The sequence below is a fragment of the Eulemur rufifrons genome, chromosome 15 (genome assembly GCF_041146395.1).
Source record: "Eulemur rufifrons isolate Redbay chromosome 15, OSU_ERuf_1, whole genome shotgun sequence".
Taxonomy (NCBI): Eukaryota; Metazoa; Chordata; class Mammalia; order Primates; family Lemuridae; genus Eulemur; species Eulemur rufifrons.
In genome coordinates, this window is record NC_090997.1 from 42,166,873 (window position 1) to 42,190,987 (window position 24,115).

Genomic DNA, 24,115 nt, shown 5'->3' on the forward strand with positions numbered 1-24,115 from the left:
AAAAATGGTAGGGCTTTATAGCAAAGCCTAAGTGATTTACTCCAAAAACCTAAGATGCTTACTTTTAAAACAATTCTTCAATGAGAAAAGAAGATTGCATCTTCTAATTTCCTATGAAATTAGCCTCAAAACAAAATCTGATCTAGTGGTCAGCACCTAGTAATAAATAAGTATCTGAAAAAGAGTTTATCATATTTTATTTATTTTTATTTTATTTTTTAGAGACAGGATCTTCATCTGTCACCCTGGTTGCAGTACAGTGGTGTAATCATAGATTACTGTAATTTTGAACTCCTGGGCTCCAGTTATCCTCCTGCCCCAGCCTCCTGAGTAGTTAGGACTACAGATGTATACCACCACACTTGGCTAATTTATTTTTATTTTTATTTTTTGTAGAGACAGGGTCTCACTATGTTGTCCAGGCTGGTCTCGAACTCCTGGCTCAAGTGATCCTCCTCAGCCTCCTAAAGTGCTGGGAGTATAGTTGTGAGCTACTGTGCCTGGCCAGTTGATAATATTTTAGAAGTAACAATTTTGATGTTTTTTTCTCTCTCATTACAGCAATCTCTTCTGGTTCTAACTTTAAGAGGATATTTAAGTTAAACACTATTTTAAGTATTAGGAATCAAACGCCATCCTTGATGGTTCCTGATCATTTTGTGACAAATCACCATTTGTTCAGTTCTAAAATGCAAAAAGATCACTCGAAACGCAGACTCATAGTATTTCCATAAGATATTTCTAATATCTATGTCAAAAACTTTGTGGTTGTTTTATCAAAAAACTATGCATATCTACCATAAACACTACTATACAATAATTCTAAAGCGAAAAAGGACAGCATTCAACTAGGCACTGGCAATAGAAGCAACCAAATTGTCAGGCATGGGATATATTTAGGGTGTTTCTGAAACACATTTAATTGCCAAAAACTCACCAATTGAAAATTTGTAGTAAGGACCCAGCATGGGAAGAACAGAATGGAAGAGAATACAAACAAAATGACAGCAGTGATGAAAGGTTAAAGGCAGGCAAAGAATACCATCTGTGTCTCAATTTCATAAAACTGAGGGCCATGCAGGCTTCAGAGGGTGTAAGCAACAGCATTGGGAGTGTTCACATATTCAGACACTATGCAAAGATTTAGTACAAAGCATTTGTTTTTCCTTAACCTCTCTAAACCACGTGTATGTGAGCTCATGCAAATAGATGGTGTACGTGTTAAGCAAGATTTCCGCTAAAAATCAAAAACAGAAACACAGAAAAGATTGTAGGTTATTCTTAAAGCTGCCAGAGTGTATTGGAAATCTTTATTAAGTTACAGAATGAGAGATGTTATGGAAGTTTTGAAAACCAGGTTATCACTCAATATCTGCTTGCTGTAAATTTCCTGGTAACATACTAACCTTAGGCGGTATATATTATTATCAAGACAAATGAAAAGAATGTTTGAAAGTCACTGCCTCACCTGATGGATCAAAGGAGCTGCTGCTAGAAGTTGAAGGCGTTGTTCCAAAAGCTGCCTCAAAGTTGGGCTGTAGCAGGTTATTCTGAGCTGGAGTCACTGGTGATGGAGAAGGGGCCATGAAAGAACCCCCAAATCCTGAAAAAAAAAAAAGGTTCAGAAAAATATAAGCAGAAAAAACTAAAGGTGGGTAAAGGTTATAAAAACAAAGTTAGTAAAAGTTATGGAAAACCAAAAAGAAATCAAGTGAAGGTAGATTAGCAGTCAATGAAACCAGAAAAGTTCTTTTTTAAAGTACAATATCTTGATACGTGTCATGTATTAATGAGAGCTTTAATTTAATTAGAAACAAAATAGCACAGAAGAATATATGCCCTTATTAAGAGAACCTGTGGCAACCAAATCTATTATTACCATGAAGTACATAAAGCACAGAAAGTATCACTAGGGTTAAAATTCATATAATTATCTTCATTACATTGAATTTTATGTTTTTTCAAATCATAATACCAGGTATTAGAAAATGTTTAGTTGCGAAACTTTTAGTTGGCTTAGTATTATAATAAAATACAAATCAGAAAAATGTGCATCAAGTCCTCCTTAATGACTTTTATACATGTTCTAGCCTCACTGCTGGTACCACCAGTGCACGCCCCCAACACTGCTCTCAGGATTCCTAAATAGTCACAGGGAAGGGAGACATCTTGTCTTTAGTCTTGACTTCCTCCAATCTAGTTTCTGCAGTGCAGCCAGAGCAATCTTTCTGAGTGGAAAATGTCGACTAAGTTACTTCTTTGAAATCTTTTATGGCGCTACATAACTTTCAAATTCATGTAATGTGAATTCCTTCATATAGCGACCAGGTCCTTCTGTCTCTGCCCACTGGTCCTCCCCATCCCTGCACACTAGGCTGTGGCTGTAACCCGCCACATGCAGAGTGTCAGATGCCTGCTCTGGGAGAACTTTCTTGCCCTTATACCGCTCCCCACTGCTACCAACTTCAACTCCTCACCCACACTCCCACGTACACACCACGTGTCCGCGCACCTGGCAGGCAGAAGCCCCATCCTATTCCCATCATGTCTGTATCCCTGTACCCCCCACTCCAACCCATCGGATGGCTTCTTGGGGTCAGGAATTGTATCTTCTTTTCTTGTTTTTTTTCCCCTAATATCTAGCATGGTGCCTAAAAACACTGAATTAATGTTTATTGAACGAAGGACACTTTTGAACATAAAAGGTGAGGAGAAATCAAAGACTACTGTAAAGTAATCAAACCTCAAATTAAATATTATTCTTTGAAGACAGGAAGCAAATAATTTCTCCAAATGAACACAGAGAAACAGAAGTGGAGGTCACTCTGTACTGCTTCTGTACAACCTGTGAAGGAAGCAATTTCTTAAGACACCAGATGGTGGCCTATCATAAAAGAATTTACTACTACTGGAAGTCTTTCTTATACATAGTTTGGGCATATATTCCTTTCAACTTTAGCCATATGGTCTCTTCTTCACAAACTGCTTGCAAAAACAAAAAACACTGCAAAAACATCCTTAAGTTTACATTCTGTAAGACCAATCTATAATTTTGAAAATAATTTGACTAAAATTCTCCAGTTACTATTTTCTAAAGCAGGTGGCAATATTGTTCAAGTCATGGCTATTCCTGGAAATTAACAGTGACATGTGTTTAGGCTTTCCTTGCATATGTGCGGAAAAACTGCCTGCTATTTATTAGAAGATGATCTTCATAGTTCATGATGGTTACTTTAAGCGAATTTAGTATTCGAATGATATAAGCATCATGTAACTTTCTTTACTGAAGAAAATACATTCTCCAGATGGGTAAAAATGAATATCATCATGAAACAAAAATGTGCTAAAAGTACTTATTTTTGTAGATGTGACCCTTTGGACATCGATGGCTGTGTTCATATTGATTTTTTTTGAAACATTATCCCCACATCTCAAGTCGAAATACGGCTGTGGTTAACTGAGACAATTGTTCTATGGTGTATGGTTCTCTTTGACACAGGTGAATGTGGAGACAACTGTACTTGACTCCCAGTTTCTTAAAACTTGGCTGAGGAAAGGACAATTTATTTTAGAATCCTAGCATATTACTGTTGGAAAGGGCCTTAGGATCACCTGATTCAATCCTTCCATTCCATGGCTAGTAGAAGTGACTTAAAGAGAAGTTAACACACCCAGCCAGGATTCAGTAAAAAGAGGAAAACGTGTGCATTTACCCAGGCCCTCTACTTAGTGCCACTGTTTTACTTTATGGTAAAATCACACCCATGGGTGAAAGTGAAAGGTAAAGCCAACACTGGCATGGGACTCACCAAGTGCCAGGCACTGTTCCAAGCTTTCTTTTTTAGGTTGAACCATATGAATCACACAAATTGCTGGTATTTGACCATTTTGGTCCTATGAAAATAGCAATTTTATATGGTTCAACCTAAAAAACACATTAGCTTATTTAATCCTCACAACAATTGCATAAGGTTCAACTGAGGTCAGGGATGTTAAATAATTTGCTCAAGATCACAGGATAGCAAATGGCAGATCGAGGATTCCACACAGGAGTTCTCCAAAGCCTGGGCTCTTCCCCGCTGTACTAAAAGGCCTCTTTTCCACATCCAGAAATAACACTGGAGTTGTATCCTTCCTACGTATTTTAAATTTGAAAGGGACCTGGCAGGATGGCTTTTTTCTATTATATTCAGTTCTTATGAAGTAGGTGCCCGCAGAAACCTAGAATTAAACAGCTTATTAGGTGATATAAAATGACCAACTGATTATCTTAAAAAATCAATTGTTATACTCTAAATGAAGAACAGGAAAATTATAGATATTAATGAAGAGTTTGGGGAACTCCTCCTGTTAAGTAACTGAAAAGTTTTAGAGCCCCGGAAAATAGAGTTAATAGAAAAACCCAAACCACTAATCTTTCTATATAGTTCTGTTTTATATTAAGACAGGTATTCTATGGAATGGAATTGGAAATAAGGTAATAATCAGCAGGCTTCAGGATGGCCTGTAGTCATATCTGAACTGTCCTATACTATGAAGAGCCAACTATCTTCACATACTCAACCATCTGCAGACACACTGCCTTTTATCACAGATGGCCAGTCTTATGAATGTATCTCTTTAAAGGGAAACAGCCCACACACTTAATGAAGTCTACTGATACAGATATTTCAAACCAACAACCACAGTCTACACAGCACATTCTATCACTTTGGTTGGAAGAGTGGAATTTTAAACCTATTGATAGACAAAGACACTCCCACACAGGATGATAGAATCAATTGATCCTCTGTAGACCTTCCCAGTTAGTGGAAGTTGTTATTATAGTTTTTAATCCTACACTGAACACATTTGTATTTTAAAGTCAGTTCAAGGACTTCTGTGATCCTGCTAAAAAGTCATCTGTGTAATGTGGCTAAGAGAACACATGCAAAACTACAAAGGGCTTCATAAGGCTGGCCAGTATTGTCCCCTACCTTTGGAATTAAAGACAGGATGTAACACGCTTCTATACTAGTACATATTTATGGTGTAGTCACCTCACTATTGTGTCATGGAAGAACATGGTTGTCCTGCTTGATGTCAACCTCAGAAGTTAGGCATATCCTTCAACACACTTAACTTCCCTTAATAATCAATTTTTACCTTTCTCATCCTAGAATCTGTCTATATCTTTCAAACACCTATATTTTTCAGTTAGTATATCCTGAGCAGAGTTTTACAGCTTTACTCTTCACTGTGTGAAATAATATTTCATTAGTTATAAACTTAACTTTCAAGTTTTCAGCCAGACTCCATCTGAGATATGGATAATGTCTGTATCTTACCAGTAATTTCAATGGCTTGAAGAGAATTATTCTTTTTTTGTTGTTGTTATATTAACCTATTCTCCCTTCCCCTTCTTCCCTTCCTCCTTTCTCACTTTCTTTCATTACTTTGAGAATTATTCTTTTCATCGGTCTTCATTGGCCACAACAGTTGCCTTCTCCAGAATTTTCTCTCCTTTCACTATACTGGGTGTGTCAAACAACTTGAAATTTTTACTGAAAGGGTAGAAGAAGATTACGATGATACTTCAAGTATAGTTCAGTTCTGAAATTGGTATTCTCTGACAGTTCTATAACTGAATTTGAATAAAGAAGAATAACCAGTTTTTATGACAGATACATCTATTCTTAAGAGACTATCCATTTAGTCTTTGTTTTCTGGTTTTAAAATGCATAGCAATTTTTGATAAAGCTTTCTCCTCAATTTTAAGATGGTTCTTAATTTTTGGTTTAAAAATCTCTAAAAACCACTTTAATATTTAATTATACCATATATTTGTTGCATTACCCTTATGATTTACATGTAAATGCATTTCCTAAAAAAAAAAGATTTAATCTTAGCATGGGGTAAAAGTCTTCAGTCCAATGATCAAGGTTTCTTTTGGACATCTAATCCTCCCTGACAGTGCCTGTGTATTATTTTTCTTTTTTATTCTTTCACAAAATAGTTTTATTACTAACAGTCAATAATACAAGATTATAGAGAATTCTTCTTTTTTTTTTTTTTTTTTTTGGTTCTAATTCCTACTTTGACCCTCATCACATTTGTGGGCTTATTATCTGTGCTTAGGCTCATTTAACTTTTTAAAATAAAAACTTAAAAAAATGTTCCTCTTTATTTCAATAGACTGTGGACTTAGCTGATCCTTCCCCACATAAACACAGACATAAGCATTCACTGCAAATTACCATACACAGTGTCCCAAATGATACACATTAAACACAAATGTATGGGTGATGTGAAAACTCAGATAGCTATCAACTAAATTACATATGTGAATGTGACTGTGATTTTATATTGTGTATATTAGCAGGGTTTTAAATTCTTTTTTTGAGCGGGGCTAGGAAATTTGCTCCTAGTCCACAGGATAGAATTATATTAATATTCCATGATGTTCTTTAGTGAGAACAGGACTTCCTGATGCTTTGGTACTTGAACAGATATCAGAAATGTTTTTCTATAAGCAAAACAGAGGGAAGTATGAAAAGCTGGCCCCCAAAATAAAGACCTCCAGGAATTAAAAGTAATTTAAAATTCCTTACATCAGGCCGTAAGGTGAAAGGAGAGTTAGTTTGCCTCGTGCCAAGTAAATCAGACATTCACATATGCTTTAATTAAGTTACATGAATTGTTCTGGAAGCAAACTAGACATTAAAACCCATCTATACCTATTTACATTAAATATTAACTTATTTGAATAGAAAAATACCAGAGAAATAAGAAAGTATATACAATACACACCACCGGAAGAGTCACATGATGCAGTAGAAATGGAAAGTGCATAGTAAATAAGACCTATGTAAATGACATTGTTACTTATACCACTGATTTCTCCTCTTTTCCACACCATTTTACTAGGATTTCAGAATGGGCAACACAGTTGAATAATTTAAGCTTATTTTTGGTGCGTGACCTAATCTTCACTTTTTTGTACACTTCCCCTGCTGGACCTGTCTGTATATCAAGTTGTGCAGTTGAGGCTTAGGTACCTCTCATCCCAGATGTGTTTTAGATCCTATCCTCTCCCCTCGGATCAAATCTCTTCGCTCTGTCATTAACCTTTGACTTGGAATTGGATGGAACATTCTCTTTTCCCACAGGCTTTGACTGGCCTCTCTGCTCCAGTTTCTACCGTCCTGGGCTCTTTTGGAAACACAGTATCTCAAAATATCTCTAACCCTGGAGAACACAGAGAGACCACAGTGGACAGAGGACGCTGAAGTAGAAAATGTGGCTTTGCAGCACTGGAAGTGGTCAACAGTGGCTGACTACTCTGCCAAGCTCCTGTCTGGTAGGCGTCAAAACTCTCTTTGCAATCTGTGGCAGGTGAAGGGATACCCAGGAGGAAAGAAAGCCTTCTTAGAATTACGCAAAAAGTCAGAACATTGGATTTCATGTGCCATTTCAACCTTACTTATAACTTCAAAGCAAACGCTTTGTAATCAGTAATCTCATTTAAAAATTAACAAGGTCATGTTCCCCCCAAATAGCCATTTAAAACCATGCTATTTCTGTGGCATGTTAAAATTTTATTGCTGAAGCTTGAAAGTTTGAATTAAGTTTATTCGTTTAGTAAGAGCTTGAAAGTTTCTGTGGCCAATTGCAAGCTTCTATGAAGAATATCCAGGCCAGGAGAAAAGCCAGGCAAGCTAGTATTTTTTCCCCAAGTAACCAGCTGTGATTTGAGTTAAGTACGCTGCCCCTTATCAGATTTGCAGCTTTCAAAGTCTGCAGCAACATCATGGTGGGGCCCTGCTTCTTCATCATTCAGGAAAATACCAGCTGGCAGTCACTGGCATGATGGATTTAGCACATGAGAGTGTCATGTTTGATCAAGGTAGTTTGGGGAGAATGGGAAAGCCACTAAAGTATTACTGCTCCAGGGAATGACTGTTAAATAACCAGTCCGGAATGACTGTTAAATAACCAGTCCGAATTACTGACGGAAGAAAGGTTAAGAGCAGGGCTGTGACTGCCCTCCAGCTTCTTGGGGAAGGATTTGACCTCAAGCCAAATTTCCTACAACTCTGAAGGTTGATGAGGGTCCTGAAAGAATTGCCATTATTCATTACTAGTCCAAAAATGAACGCTGCTTAGCCTGCTGTATACGGTGTCAGCACTGTTCATTGCATAACATAATTTATGAGTGCAGCCACACTAAACATGGGAACGAGTCACTTCCCCTATCAAGAGCTATGTGGCTTGCAGGGTATGTTAGCTGAGAGACTCCAGACGTGGTGGCTTCCCTTATCAGTTCCTTGCCAACCTTAGGACAAAAATGCGTCCCTTGTGGCAACTGCAGAGGGACCCTGGAAGCTGCATTGGAGTGTCTGAGATCTCTGTAATACTACTGTTGTGCTTCCTGTTATGTACCCTTCTAAGTTAAAATCAAAGTGAGATAAACCAAGAGCACCGGTGAGTTTGATAATCTGAACCTACACTTACTACTGTGGTCTTGCAACTGGCAAATGCCTTGCTTATAAAAGCAATAATTTCTAGGTCAAGCTATCATTAAGCATACTTTATCTTGCCCCCAAGGAAGACCAATACTTTGGCTTTTACAGTCGTAGAGTCCTTGAACTCTTTCCTTTAATTCTATCTATACTATCCTGGCAGTAAGCAATAATCCTAGGCACATTGTACCAATCTACTCCACATGATGGCCCTGTTGAACTGGGAACACTCCATGAGTTTTCATACAGAAAAAAGGGTCAGCTTGCTTAAAAAAGTGGCGTATGTAATAGCAGCTTTGACCCCATGGTAGGAATCTGTAATAATTTTTCCTAGAGTGATTCATATATTACAAAACCAATTGTGAAACATCATGGTACATTTTTCCACAAATTCTTTAAAAAAAAAAAAAAGATGGGCATAGACATTACAAGATAAAAATTGCTACATAAGCATGTTACCTTTTTAATAAACAAAAAGAAACATGCTGACTAAAAGTCAGGCAGATTAGGAGCTTCCAAGAAGCCACACGGGTGGCTCATATTTGTGATTTTTGAGACTAATAGCATAAAATCCTGGGAAATAATCAAACTTCTATTATACAATGTCTTTTCAATTTTATGTCTTGAAAGGAAAAACATGCACCCTGCAATTTATGTAATATCTGTTACTTACAAAGATATATCCAAACTTAGCTTCTACAAAACACCGTTTTATTTATTTAATTAATTACCAGCTAGGAGGTCTGCCGATGCTGATGAGCTAGAAGCAGCCTGAGATGCAGGTTGGGGTTCAGAAGCACTACTTCCAAATGCATCTATCCATTATCCATTATGCAGCAGAAAAGTAAGAGAGTGTAAACAGTAAGTAATTTAAGTACTACACAGAGAAATGCATAGGCATGACACTGTACAGTGAGCTCGTCTCCTGTGGGTTTGTGAAATGACTGAGTGAACTAAATTATGTTCTGACCAGTTTATTCTCTCAAAAAGAGTTCTAAGATATCGAAGAATTAACACCTTTTTGTAAGATTAAGATAATTCCTTTTTTTTTTTAAAAAATAAAACTTTTGGACTAAATCCTGTCATCTATCAAAATAGTTGATCAAGGTTTTAAAATTTTTACCTAAAGGTAATAAAATAGAATTGTTCCATTAGAATTCTATTGAACTTTTATAAAATTTCATAAATTTAATTCCAGCAGCAGCAACATTACTTGTACTTATATATCAAGGTTCAGTGTTTGTTTGACACAAGTTTTGAGCCCCCTAGTGTCAGAGACTGTGAAATCTTTGCACCCTTCATGTATCCATCATGGTGTATACCATGATGCTTCAATGTACAGCAGGTACTCAATGTGGACTGAACTTTCTAAGGATGGTATTTTAGCCCAGAGCTATATGTACACCTATGGGTATTCATGAAGAAATCACTTCAGACCTTTTTTCTATAAATTTACTGCTAACAGAAACTTTAGATGTTTAATCTAAATGAGTAGTTCAAATTAATACAGTACATCTCTCTGCCTTCAGATAATATATAAAGGAAGAGGAGAATACATTTAAATCAGCAACACATTTTCCAATCTTTCTGATTCTCTGGAAGGATTTTAAAACATTAAACTCAACATCAATAAACCCTACAGAACAGCGTACAACATCTAGAGCTTATGCTCTCAGTTTTAGCTGGCTTATTTGTTTCAATTCTAAGTTATCTAGTTCATGTTTATATTGCTTTTGAGAACTTAGAAATGTTGATTTAGCCCAGATCCAGATCACCAAGGAAGAACAGTAGAAGGAAGTTCCAATCAGGTGATTCTATATTAGGATGAACAAAAAGTGGAAAACATAAAGACTTCAAATGAAAAATTATCTAGTTTGGTTAGGTCATGCACTGAAAATTATGATGAACTGATGAAGATGAAAGTGATGGCAAAGAAATGAAAAAGATCTTAAAAACTTAAGTTCACTTTTAAGAGATGGAAATAACTTCACATAGTTGAAAGAAAAAATGATGAAACAGAATGAAATGGAATATCTAAAAATGATTCTGAAGGAAAAAAAAAGATTCCTTAAGTGTTGAAGGAGGAGAGATACGCACCCCCAAAAAGGTCTATCACACCTGAAGAATCCACCTTTGCTGGAGAGGCAGTGGTTGCAGGAGATGGTGCTGCAAATGTATCCACTGCAGTGAAGCACAGAACAGGAAAGAGTGCGTGTCACCCGGAGGGAAATAAAACCTTAAGCCTTGACAAATGGCATCTTGAGATTTCATGGTTAACTCCAGGCAGGGAGACCATAGACACTCTTAACAGTTAAGGAAAAGCAAATGGATTTTTAAATATATGCTTTACGGAACAAAATAAAATTTGACTCCTTGAGGTCAGAAGTTTTAGTATGAAAAAAAGTTTTCTCTCTTCATCAGCCTTAGATTTGAAATATTAACCCTCATCGGTTGGTGATGGGCCAAAGAATAAGATTTTTTTTCAAAATAAATTTTGAGTTTAAAAGAACTCAAGACAAACCCATGTCTTGTCACATCCGCCTCTCCACGCGCAACCCCCACAAGACATCTTTGAAGGCTTGACCTTGGCAAAGCACTCACCGGATAAGAGGTCAGCAGTGAGAGAACTCTCAGGCACAGGAGAGGCCCCTTGTGGTGGAGAGGAGAAAGCATCTTCCAAAAGTGAAACAAACCAAAACCAAGCAGAGGTAAGTAGCAGAAAGCTGAAATCAAAGTCAAAAATCTAACAAATGCATTATCACAGGTGAGTACAAAGAGCTTAATCATGAAAACATCTAGAAAATGAAATAGAAAAAAAGGGTTGCTTTGGTTTTACCTGTACCAAACAGGTCTATGCTAGGAGCAGCATCTGGTTTAGGCGCTGCAGCGACTTCAGGTGCAGACTCAAACAAATCTAAGACCAAGAACACACATGCCTTTACTCAACTTGAACAAGCCTGAAACAGCATCACTTCCCAGTTCTGAATTAGCACTTTGCAGAACTCTGAATTAAGCATCAAATGGTTTCTAGAGAACCATTTAATTACACAGTCTGCATGCAGTAACAGTTGTGTATGCAGTATAGCTCAAGGACCAGAATTCAATCCACCAGATGGAAAGAGTTCAACAACAACAAAAAATTACCACCAAAGATATCTAGAGCAGGAGGAGCGGTGGTGGTGGTGGCAGCGGAGGTGGTAGAGGTGGTGGTGGCGGCGGCGGTGGCAGCGGTAGTGGCAGCAGCGGCAGCTGCAACGGCAGGAGCAGGAGAAGGAGCAGTTGCGGGAACCGGAGGGGCTGTGCTAGCTGTAGGGGTAACTACAGGAACACTGGTCTCTGGTGGCTTCATTGCAAAGAGGTCCAGCTCAGGCGCAGCCTCTGCACTACCTTCAGATGGGGCAAAGGGGTCTTTTGGAAAGGAAAGTGGAGACACATACAGCATCAGTAAGGAAAGACAAGAGAGCGCGTCATACTAGGGGTAAGAGACACCGTACACAGATATTTACACACTAGCTAGGTGTGAGGTTGCTGGGATTTAACTACTATCTTATTAGCAGGGGTAAGTGATTAGGGTGTTTTTCTAAAGAAAAAAGAAAACTTAGTAGGTACCACAAGTTTAGAAACTGAAACACTTTGCAAAGTGCCATAAGATTAGCCTATAATCTAGGACTAGAGATTGTCATCTTTCAAAGTCTTACTTGATTAGTCAATTTGGTAGCTTTGAAAATTCATTAAAACATGCCAATATATTGGAACTCAATGTCACAAAAGAGTACAATATAGCATTAGAGAAAAAGCAAACATTAAGAGAGCATACTTGTACTGACAAAAATTGTCAATCTTAAGAAATTGTCAATTTTGATAAGTATGCACTTCGCTGTCTTAATGTTTTAAATGCTGGCATTATTTATCTAGTTATGATGAACGAGACTTTACACTCAGAAGAAAATAAAATTAGAAAAACACATGGCCATATCTAGGGGTTTCACATTAGGACAGAAAAATAACAGACTGGCTCGTGACTTTAAACCCACCATTTCCTGAACATGCATCAAGTGCTGCTGCTACAGGGGTTGGGGTAGCTGGTGCGGCGGCCCCTTCGGATGCTGCAGGGGCCTCCCCGGGAGAAGCTGCAAAGGCATCTTGGGCGCAGTTTTTAAAACAACAGAAATTAAAGGAATAAAAAGAGAAGAAAATATAGTAAAAGAACCAAGTTAAATTCTGAAGAAAGCTCCCTTATACAACACGAATTTTTTAAAATGCATTTTTATGGCCCATGCAATGTTGGTGGTCACAAAACAAAACAATTACTCTTTGCGTACCTTTGTGTCAGTTAACATGCAAGTGATACAGTGTTGATACTGCTGAGGCCTATTAGGATCCAAAAGGTAACAAGATTCTCATTGTATAAGGGCTCTGAGAAGCATGTTTTATGCATCATTAGAAATTAATGGATGTGAAAATTAAAACACAAAACTAACTACTATGTAATTTAAGACATTAAACTTTCATGTCCAGGCAATACTTATTCACTGTGTTATTACAATGTCTCTGATTAGTGGCTGCTAGCAAACATGATGTCTCCTTTAATGCTAATAAAATTAAATATACGATGACAATGTAAACAAACACTTCTAGTTTTAAAATTTTTTATCATCTAGTACAGGCAAAATTACATGAAAGTTTAACATGAAAGGTTTACTAAGTATTCATAAATATTAAGTCTTCACTATCCTTGAAAAGCATTTTCAGGCATAACCAATAACTCGTTTTAAGGAAATAAGGAGATAAAATTAGGGTATGATGCCATAATACTATCATATTTTTCTAGTTATTTGGAAAATGATCTATTTTTAACAGATTAAGAATATCATTTCATGTTTTAAGACTACATTACTATTTATAGTAGAAAACCACTAACATATAAGCAGCCATAGTTTATAAACGCCCAATTTACAAATGTCTGATGTATACAAATGGTTTCCAGTGTTTCTACCAACAAACCACATTAATTATAGTAAAGAGGCCTGGAGCTTGCATAGAAACTCTCTAGTTTCAAAAGTACAGAAGGAACCAAGCCATCATGTATGACAGGCTTAGGAGAGGAAACCTCTGGGAGGTGGGGACCCGCACCCACCTAGAACCTGCCACTTATCTGCTAGACTTCCCATCCCAAAATACTGTCTTCCACAATATCAACCAGCGTTCCCCAGAACACTGTTCCTCCAGTCATTAAAAAAATTTGTCAGATATGCTTGAGAAATGCTACACATTATATCCTCCTTCCCGGAGATTGACTTAGTATATTAGGCTCTAGGAAGTCCTGCAGTCAAGATACTTGTTTCTCAGTTTAACCCAGCATGTCCCAAACTGATATGAGTATGAAACACTCTTTAGTAATGCCCTGAGGTCTAGTGTTATACGGAATAACAAATATTAGGTCAGAGACTTATTTGGGTTAAAAGGTCCTTTACAAAAACACAAATATCCCTAGAAGGGAAAATAAGCATCAGTTATTTATATCTTACAGATTAACATGATCTGATTGCTTCTCTCAGCTATACTGAGGGTATATATGTCTTGAGTAGAGGTCAAATGAATAATACTAAAGAATGAAAAATACATCAAGGCACAGGGCAGGCCTACTTCCTAGAAGCCATATTAAGGATACTATACTTGAGGACTTAGAGCAACACGAAAACTGGAAGAGCGGGGGCAGAAGAACACAAGAAAGGTGTAAGACAAGGTTGGGAGGGCTGACAATATCTTGCCATGAGTCAGGTATGTTTTCTTTCTTTTGATTCCTATAGATCCTGGAACTGAGACTAATAATATTGAAAAGAGTCAAAATAGTAATAGCAGTCATATTTTGGGGACATTATTAAATTTAATTTCTGCAACTATCTTGTGAAGTAGATTATCTCCGTTCTGTAGACAGAAGAACCAAAGCTCAAAGATTTTAAGTGTTCTCACCATAAACAATGGTAAGTGAGGTATGTATATGTTAATTAGCTCAACTTAGCCAATCCACAATGTATACATATTTTACAACATTATGTTGTACACGATATATATTATTTTTGTCAATTAAAATAATAAATTACTTTTTGAAAAAAGTCTGAGTGACTTGACCAAGGTCAGCAAATAGAGATAGTATTTGGCCCAAAGTTGTCTGGCCGAGTTTTGTGGATTTAGCCACTCTCAAGCACTGTTATGAACTGTGTCACTTTCTACTAAACTATTTCCCCCTTTTAGTATGGAATAAACATCAGTGAAATTAGTCCCCGGGGTCAAACAGATATTCACGGACTGACCTCTTTAGGTTATCACCTATGTGTAAGTAAATGAAACCCCTATTGTTAAGGCTACATCCTCAAGAGAGGTTTCCCCCCAACCTCCATCAGCAAAACACATCCCTTTTAATGCTTCTCTTGTTACATAACATTAAATATTATGAACTTAACTTATCTACCCCTGTCAAAACTTTTCTTAAAGGTAGGAACCCCAGCTGCTCCCAATCCCAGCTGTTTGAGTCTTCCCAGCCCTGGAGCAGGAGCTGTGAATGAGCCTCCAGATGGCACCAAGCCCAGTCACTGTCAACTGTAGCCAGGAAAAGAGACCTTGAGCAACAACTGCCCACCTGAACTCAGTCAGCCCCAGTACTGTGAGAGATAATAATTTTTTTTTTTTTTTTTTTTTTTTTTTTGAGACAGGGTCTCGCTCTGTTGCCTGGGCTAGAGTGCAGTGATGTGATCATAGCTCACTGCAGCCTCCAACTTCTGAGCTCAAGTGATTCTCCTGCCTCAGCCTCCCAAGTAGCTGGGACTATAGGCACACACTCCCATGCCCAGCTAATTTTTCTTATTTTTTTGTAGAGATGGAGTGTCACTAAGTTGCCCAGGCTGGTCTTAAACTCCTGGCAATCCTCCCACTTTGGCCTCCCAAAGTGATAGGATTACAGGTGTGAGCCACCGCACCTAGCTGAGATAATAAAATTTTGATGTTGTTAAAAACAAAAATTCTTTTAATACCTAGTTTTTTTTCATTATCAATGGAAGCATTATCTTTCCAGTATTGCAAACTTAAGCTATTTCCAATCCAGTTCTCTTTTCCTTGTTACTCATTTGCAGTTCATTTCTACATTCTGCCAGATTTTCAACCAGTGCTATTTCCTGGACATGCATGCTCCTCCGTTCCACAGTTATGACTCAGTCCAGGTCTAACCCATAAACTGATCTGACTACTACAGATTAGCCTTTTTTTTTCCCCTAGTACTCTAGGAAGAATTTTTCTCTCAAACTTTTTATCAGGTGACCACCTCTCTTAAAACTTCTAATAACTGTTATTCCTGCCCCACCCCCCGCCTGAACTATTCTTCCCACCTACTCCAGCCACATATACTATCTTTAAATCACATACTCAGCACAAGGGCTCTAATTGCTCTCAACAACCCAAGAGTCACCACCCTGGTTCCTTTTCTTCCTCAAAGGTCCTAGATTGTAAGTCTCTTACACGGAATCTAGTGGTAAGTGCCTATAATTTAAGTACTGGTTTTAACGAAGGTTGATTAACTTTGTTAACCAGCCTGTACAAATGGAGACAGGCTTGTGAGGTAAGCTCCTTGGTTTTCCAGCCTCTTGGTTTCATGTTTTCAGACTACCATTTTCATTTTCAAGGCTTACTCACAAATTGACACAGGTGACCGAAAGGATACCCTCCTGGGTGTGCAGAGGAATTAGCGTGAGTATTTAGAAAAATCTTGTGTTGTTACAAACCAATGTGTTATTGTTAGTGAAGTCTGCAGAATTAAAAAATAGGATGTTTTTAAGGATTTTTCTTTTATTCTTATCAATATTTATTAAGTTTTACTATATTTTTTAAGCATAACACTGCCTTATAATCCTGTTCTACATGATCACAGAAAGCAGATTTTATTTCTTAAAAGTTCACTTTAAAAAATAAAGCATTTAGTAAATGAAATGTATCTTAAAAAAATTTTTAATGACTTGCATAAACTACTTACATTGAAATGACTAAAACATTATGTGGCTATTAATCTGAATATTTCTGTTATAAATAACAGAAATTTACTATTTTCTAAATTTGTAATTTAAATATAATACTAAAATACATATGTAATTTTAATGTTTTAATATTTCATATTCATAAAATTAAATAGCAATTTTTCTGAAACTGAAATTCATTAAGCTTATTTCTATAGATATCTACTTAGTTGCTATACATGTTGCATAGAACCTCAAAAGAGCAAGTTTTAAAGTTGTGTAAATAAAATATAATTGGTACCTTTTTTATTCTAAAGTTCTACCATTGCCCATTATAGAATGACAAAATATAAAAAAATGGGCACACAAAATGGCCAAAGAGATGTTAGTTTAGGTTTATATTTAAAATCAAATCTTTAAATGATTTCTTATAAAACAATAAAGGGCATGAAAGAAATTAGAAAAATCACTGAAAACCACAAAACAGACAGTGACACATACAGACTCCTGAACATAAATGATGGAACGTTCATAGCTGTCAGAGGCCAGCAGACAGGTTACAGAAGTACAAAAATCAATAAAATAATTGTGATGAGATTTTCAGATGTACTCATTTTTGTTCATTTTCCAGCCAGATGACTAGGAAAGGACATTGATGAAATCACAAGGACCGCCCCATTCTTTGGCATCAGTACTAGCCCTTTAAACTTGTATTTAAAGGTAAAAAGAATGCCATCGTGAAAATATTTCTAAACGTACAGATGTTTTGCTTGATGAATATAGTCAAGGCAGTCATAAAGAATAAACACAAACAGCATAATGTCACAAAGAATATTTAAAGAAATATTTCCTAGAGGGCCATGAGGGAAGTGAAACAGTTGATTGATTTCTTAGGGGTAATCAAACTCCTTATAAATGGACTGAAAACCAAAAATCTAAACAGCTAAAGATGTAGAAATGTTTCAGCACAAAATTGTTACCTATCCTATCCACGCTTTCCATTGTTCTTGCAGTTTCTTTGTTAACAGAAGCCTGTGAGGAACTACCCATACCCGACACCAATAATGGAGATGGGGGAAAGAAGGGTGAAGAATTGATTTTATTACAAATTTTAGCTAAAACATAAATTTTTGGTCTCAAAAGATAATAGGGGCATAACTGAAAAATTAATTTCTGTAGTGGGTGACCCTTCATAATAAAATACTCGAAGGTCTGCAGTCCCTTCTCCCCTACTTTTCCTAAAAACAGGTTTCTCCTGTAATAGGAATGACAGTGCAGGAAGGCGGCAGAAAATCCCTTTCATGAAACAGCGGCAACAGCGCTGTGTCTCGCTGAGTGCTCCTTGTCTTGGATGGTGTTGGCCGCCCTCGGAGACCGGGGCACAGCATGCAGCAGAGTGGTAACTGGCAATGTGTTAAGTGTATGTTCACAGGGAATATATTAATATTAATTCTACCAGAGCCTGCCAAATCTCTCCTGCCCTCACCATCATTTGCTTCCACCGATTTCTTTACCATATTCTGAAAATACCCTGGGACAGATGTTATATAATAATGAAGACACACAATCCTATAATGACAATGGCACCACTCGCTGTATGTATTTGATAAGAGAACTCCACTATGTGTGGACATAGCACCACTCAGATGGGAATATGGATATGTATGTAAATAAACTGGCTCCGCATGGCTCATGAGGTCCAGGCATATTATACTGGCAGAGTCCAGGATATTTTACTGGGTCAGAATTTACATTTGCATGGAAACCACATTTTTAGACAGATATTTCACAAACTAACCTAAACCTGTTTTCAATCAGCATTTCAAGTGCTGCTTCAGATGTTTTCTAAGTTCCAATGCCAAAGACGATCCAAATTTTTACTCGGATAGAATGAGCTTAAAGCTGCGAAAACAGGCCAGGCGCGGTGGCTCACGCCTGTAATCCTAGCACTCTGGGAGGCTAAGGCGGGTGGATCATTTGAGCTCAGGAGTTCGAGACCAGCCTGAGCAAGAGCGAGATCCCGTCTCTATTAAAAATAGAAAGAAATTATATGGACAGCTAAAAATATATATAGAAAAAATTAGCTGGGCATGGTGGCGCATGCCTGTAGTCCCAGCTACTTGGGAGGCTGAGGCAGAAGGATTGCTTGAGCCCAGGAGTTTGAGGTTGCTGTGAGCTAGGCTGACGCCACGGCACTCTAGCCTGGGCAACAGAGTGAGATTCTGTCTCAAAAAAAAAAAAAAAAAAAAAAAAGCTGCAAAAACAGGCACATCCCCAAACTCTCTTCAGAGACCTACAAATCTGAACTACTCTTGGATGATTTCTTTGCCCTAAATATTAAGAAATAACTTAAACCAGTATTGTCTTTCCTATATTCCTCAAATATTTTCTGGGCTAGTTCTAATCTGGCCAAAAAGCCAAACCTAAATATAACAGAGAGGTCTGGTACTGCAGAGTGGGAACATAACAGGGCAGGAGTTCTGGTAGCAACTTCAATCTTCACTTGAAAAAAAACAGAAAATCAAATGGGCCTAGACTAGAGCATTGCAACTTCTGCTACGGAAGTGATAAAATTAATTGAAGAGAAAGTTGATGAATTTAGTGAAGATAAATACATATGGTTAATACCGAAAAAGTACTTAAACACGCTGACATGCAGTTATATAATGTAAACATTTTTAAACACCTCAACTCCCAGGTAATGTTAGCAATCTTAAAAGGAAAACGAAAGCACAGTGATGTGACTGACTAACCTCCGAAGAGATCCACGTCAGCAGTGACAGCAGTGACAGTTGTGGTAGTTGAGGCAGAAGCTGCAGCGGTTGCAATTTCAGCAGTTGTAGTAGGAGGGGTAGGCTCTGGTGCAAATGGATCTGAAATCTGTGCTTCAGAGGGAACAGAGGAGAGCGCAGCCAAAGAATCTGTACGTTCCCAGAGATAGAGAGCAAACGGAAGGGAAGAAAAGGAGAGGACAAAGGATATACCAGACTCCAAATGATCAAATGAGGACAGTTATTAAGATACAGAAGTCTGTCAAAATGCAAGTTTAAAAATAAAGCTTTACTCACCCTCTCCCAAAAGGTCTGTCGAGGTCCATTACATGGCAGCATATGAATAAATAAGAGCTGAAGCTGAAACATCCAACCAGACCAATGTCCAAGCCAGATGAGCCACTAACTAAAGAAATTGCAGCTTTAGGTACCTTTCTGGACCGTTTGTAATTAAAAAATACATGTATTACCCACTATCATTATGGAACTTTCAGGCTATAAGAGAACTCTGGCATCCTCTGGACCAAGTTTCCAATTTTATAGATGGGAAAACTGAGGGCAAGGGATGTCAAGAGACTTCCCTTAAGTCAGGCCTAAACAATTAGACAGAATCCATTTATTTCCTGCCAGATTTACCATTTCACTGCTATGACTAATTTCACTATACTATAAATGTCAGTTCTGAAGAAATTGTAGTTAACTGAAGCTTTGTTGATCCTCTTTATTTGATGTGTCACTTAAGTCCAGAATACCAGAGAATAAATGGAGGCTTTATATTACCTATAGTCTAAATGATAGAAAATGCCAAATATAGTCAAAGAATTGAATGCAAGTTTTAAGTATTAGGAAAAAGAAAATCTAACCTAAACCATTTTCTTCTTCATAAGTTTTACATTATCAGATGTTTTCCAACATAATATATAACCCTGACATTTATAAACAGTATCTGACACTATATGAGAACTATTTTTAAGATGAATGTGAGAAAAGTTATGAGGCATAAAACTTTTCAGCACTTCTGAGGTCAGCATGTCCTTGGGAAGTTTACACTTTCCTAGTGTCCAACAGCGGAATTACATTTGGCATCTCCTAAATAAAAAGTCAAAAGGGGATAGTCTTAACTGTTCACTGACTTTAGGTTAAGCATTCAGAGTGTCCAATGGCATTCTTCTACTCTCAGTCAGGTGATATGCCTCAGGGCTCATATTTGAATTCATGAATGCCATTGGAAATTTATTTTAATCATGAAGAAATTTTATTGGAACTCGATAAGGAGCTATTTTTTTTTTTTTCAGGGCCTTGAAAACAATATGAGAACTCAGTAAACCCGAAGTTCTAGAAGGCATTTAAAAAAACTGAGAAATATAAATCTGACGTTGAAAATAATCACAATCATTTAACCATACAATTTGCAAACCCAGTAAATATCATATAAAGTATTCTACAGATTCTCTAAGATAATCAAGATTCTTAACTAAATCTTAATATATTTCATAACAATACTAGAAAATTAGAGCACACAGAGTACTTGACATTAAAAACAGTTTTAAATTCGAGACTGTATGTCTAACAAATGCCAGGCAAGAGATAAATAATAACCAGGCCTGTGTTGACTTGGGGGTAGGGTATTTTCTGCTGCTAGGTGGCCAGCTCCAAAGTCTTGAGAAATAGAAAGTCTTTCAAGAATTCCTCAAACCAACAGCACCTGCCCCAACACAACTGTTACCCTATAGCCACATCTTAAAAATACCAATTAGAAATCAAGTGGGTCATCAGAAGCCAGACAGACTTGATTTCTCTCCTCTCCTGGTATCAGTGGGACTCTTACTACGCTGCTCTCATCAATGGCTCTTTAAAGCCACAATATGACTCAGCAGAGGAGATAAGAGCCACGTGATCTAACAGTTTTCAGACCCTCTATTGTCCATGACAGGAAATGAGCAATTTATTTCAAAAATTTGGTAAGTAATAAAGACGATGATTTATGTACACTAGAAGGAGAGAGAGGAGATTTTAAAAAGAAGAAAAGATTAAAATATTAGTTCCTTGCTTTTGATTAGTGTTTTGTTCAGATGGAGGGTGATGAGGCTGTCTGCAACAGTACGATGGAAGATGAAAAGTAAACTTCTTTTGGGATTTCCTAGAAAAATGCATGATGATTAAGCATACTGGTAGATAAGTGATGCTGGAAAATGTTTTCCATTCCTGTCAACCATAGGTTTTAGTCTCGAAAATATTAATTTTATAGATGAAATATAATTTATGTCACTTATTTCTTGTTTTAGGCAAAATTTTCTCTGCCATAAGAGAAAGGCCGTATTTTAGGATGAAGGGTAAGTTATTAAATATTCACAAAACTGCCACTTTTTATAAAGGATTAAACTACATACGCAAAAATAAAAATTACTGCAGCAGAATTCAATTCATTTACATGTAGAACATAATCAGAGATTTTTTTTGCATTATCGGAATTGTTAGAAAATATTCACTTTAACTGAGGAAACAGAATGACAACTAAATTAACAATGAAATTCTATATTCTGCAGTGACATGTAGCTAGACTTTTTAGTTTATTATGGAGAGTCAATATGTTAGTACATTTAAAGTGCTCACCCATACCTGAAACATATCTAACATTTGATAATGATAGCTAATTATATAGCAATAGCGAATATTTAAGTTATAATTTTCATCTAGGACTGTAAATTTCAAAGTTTCTATAAATCTCCCCGAGTGTGTGTGCATGTGTGCACATGCGTATGTATGAAAACAGCCTATAGGCATGTACCCCAGATTTAATCAACAAGCAAAAACTACTTGTACTGTAGCTAACATTCTACATGGTAAGTATTACAGTCATATGATCACATAATATCGATTGTCTTTCAAATGCATGTTGATAATTAATTTCAATTCTAATTAAACCCTAGCAGTAATCTTGTATTTCTCAAAAAGTAGAAATTTCAATTCAAACATTTATAAAAAGAGGTTATTTGTTTTCCCACATCTAAGATATACATACACACAACACACATACTCAATTATTTGTGCTCCTGAGACATGAGTTTATTATGAAAAAAATAAAACACTGTCCCTATTATGGATCCAAAGGTAGGGATTTAAAAAAAATTCTCTGCACTCTTCTGTCAAATGAGTTCATTATCAGCTTGTAGAAATGCCAAATCTTATATGTATAATTTAAATTGAAATCACTAAACTATGATTTTTGCTAAAATTTGCTTGCTTTACATTACAGGAAAAAAAATACTAACATTACAATATACCCCTTGAAATGGAAATATTTATCAATACCTACAACCCCTAAGAAAAATTCACTAACATCTGAAGTGGCCATGGTCCTTGGAAACTGAAATCTTTTCACTGTCATTATGGTCAGATAAGTATATTTGAACAAGCTTATAGAATTTTAGAGTTTGTATTTTACTGTCTAATTAAACAAAATTCAAATATGCTTCAATAATCAAAGTGACTTGATCTTAGACAAGATTGAGAAAGTGATTTTATTTTTTTCTTTAGTCAAGTGAACCAATGCATATCTGTTATTATATAATTTAGCATCACCTTCAACCACCACTGGGTATCTACAAGATAAATGCAAACAGAAGGTACCTATTATTTCTCAGTTTAGTATTATAGAAGTTTATTTCAATTTCTTAAGGCTACAATTTTTACTATTTTGCTTGAAATCTGGAGAATTTATTTATTAGCATTTCTTTGAAAAGCTGACTTTTCTTTTGCTATGAAATGCTGCAGTTGTAGATATTTTGTGGAGATAAAAATGCTGTCTAATCATCAAAAGGTGACCATTAGGCCCTAAGCCAAGGCTTCTACTGGCCTATAAGGTGCCTTTGTACTAAGCATAAAAAAGTGCTCCCTGTAGAGGGGGCAAATCAGAAAAAGAAAAGCATCTCCTCCTCAAGGATAATGAGAAAGGCTCACAGCTTGAGTAGAAGAGTTTTGGCTGGATTTCAGCCCCTCTTGCCCTGCCTTTGAGCAATGCACAAACTGCCTGACCATATTGCATAGCCCTGGCTAAAACCACACCATTCTGCTTTCTTTTATATCCAATGATATTTTCATGCTTCAATCATCAATAGTTAATTATTTTTAACCAGTAAAGACTGAAATGTAGTCTAATAAAATTGGTTATTATAATATAACATGTCCTAGCAAAAAGTACTTTGAGATGAATATGAATAAAAATGTTACATTACAATTAAAAAGATTTCAGTTAGTTTTTTCCTTTTATTTATTTGGCATTCTTCTTTTGTTGCCAAAAGTTAAAAAAGAAAAAGACAAAATTTCTCTTTAATTTCATGCCAGGGAATATGGTGAAAGGGGACTGTTTATAGTCTTACTGTTTATTCATTTAAGTTCTAACTAAATCACTAAATGATTGAAAAATTCTAAAAATTGGAAAGTATGAAAAACGTACTGATTTAAATGGTTGAGATAATTAAAAAGATATGCATATAAAACTGAAAAAACTTTGTGTAACCCAACAAATCTACAATTAAAACTAAATTTTAAATTATAGACTTTCTATAAGAGTCATCTGCATGAATTTTATGAATGAGAAAGTTTGAGTTAAGGATATGAATTTGAAACATCTTAGATAAATAGGAAAATAATACATTGTATAAGACACTGTGGTAATGAAAAGAAATTATAAGCAAATTAAAATAATCAAACTATTTAAAAGATGAAGTTCAGAATAAAAACGTGTACAAGAAGAATGTCCTTATAAAATCTCTTTGGCAATATTTTCCTTGACTAATTAAAATCTAATAAAGTTAAATGAAGTTGAAAGAACAATTTT

The 24,115-nt window shown here is 36.4% G+C and overlaps 1 protein-coding gene across 50 annotated transcripts in view; it reads right to left on the reverse strand.

Annotated features, from left to right (window-relative positions):
* The window catches only part of SNAP91 (synaptosome associated protein 91), a 139,984-nt gene that overhangs the window by 23,918 nt on the left and 91,951 nt on the right, over positions 1 to 24,115 (reverse strand). For 27 of the 50 annotated variants that reach the window (XM_069487543.1, XM_069487537.1, XM_069487527.1 and 24 more), the window contains 9 exons: positions 19,573 to 19,587; positions 19,258 to 19,425; positions 12,536 to 12,643; positions 11,646 to 11,909; positions 11,338 to 11,415; positions 11,103 to 11,174; positions 10,599 to 10,682; positions 9,233 to 9,316; positions 1,469 to 1,603 (listed from right to left, as the gene is read on the reverse strand). In XM_069487543.1, coding sequence (XP_069343644.1) covers positions 1,469 to 1,603; positions 9,233 to 9,316; positions 10,599 to 10,682; positions 11,103 to 11,174; positions 11,338 to 11,415; positions 11,646 to 11,909; positions 12,536 to 12,643; positions 19,258 to 19,425; positions 19,573 to 19,587 — 1,008 coding nt within the window. Of the gene's footprint in view, positions 1 to 1,468; positions 1,604 to 9,232; positions 9,317 to 10,598; positions 10,683 to 11,102; positions 11,225 to 11,337; positions 11,416 to 11,645; positions 11,910 to 12,535; positions 12,644 to 19,257; positions 19,426 to 19,572; positions 19,588 to 24,115 lie in introns of all 50 variants that reach the window. The other 23 variants (XM_069487552.1, XM_069487550.1, XM_069487561.1 and 20 more) reach the window with 10 other exon arrangements.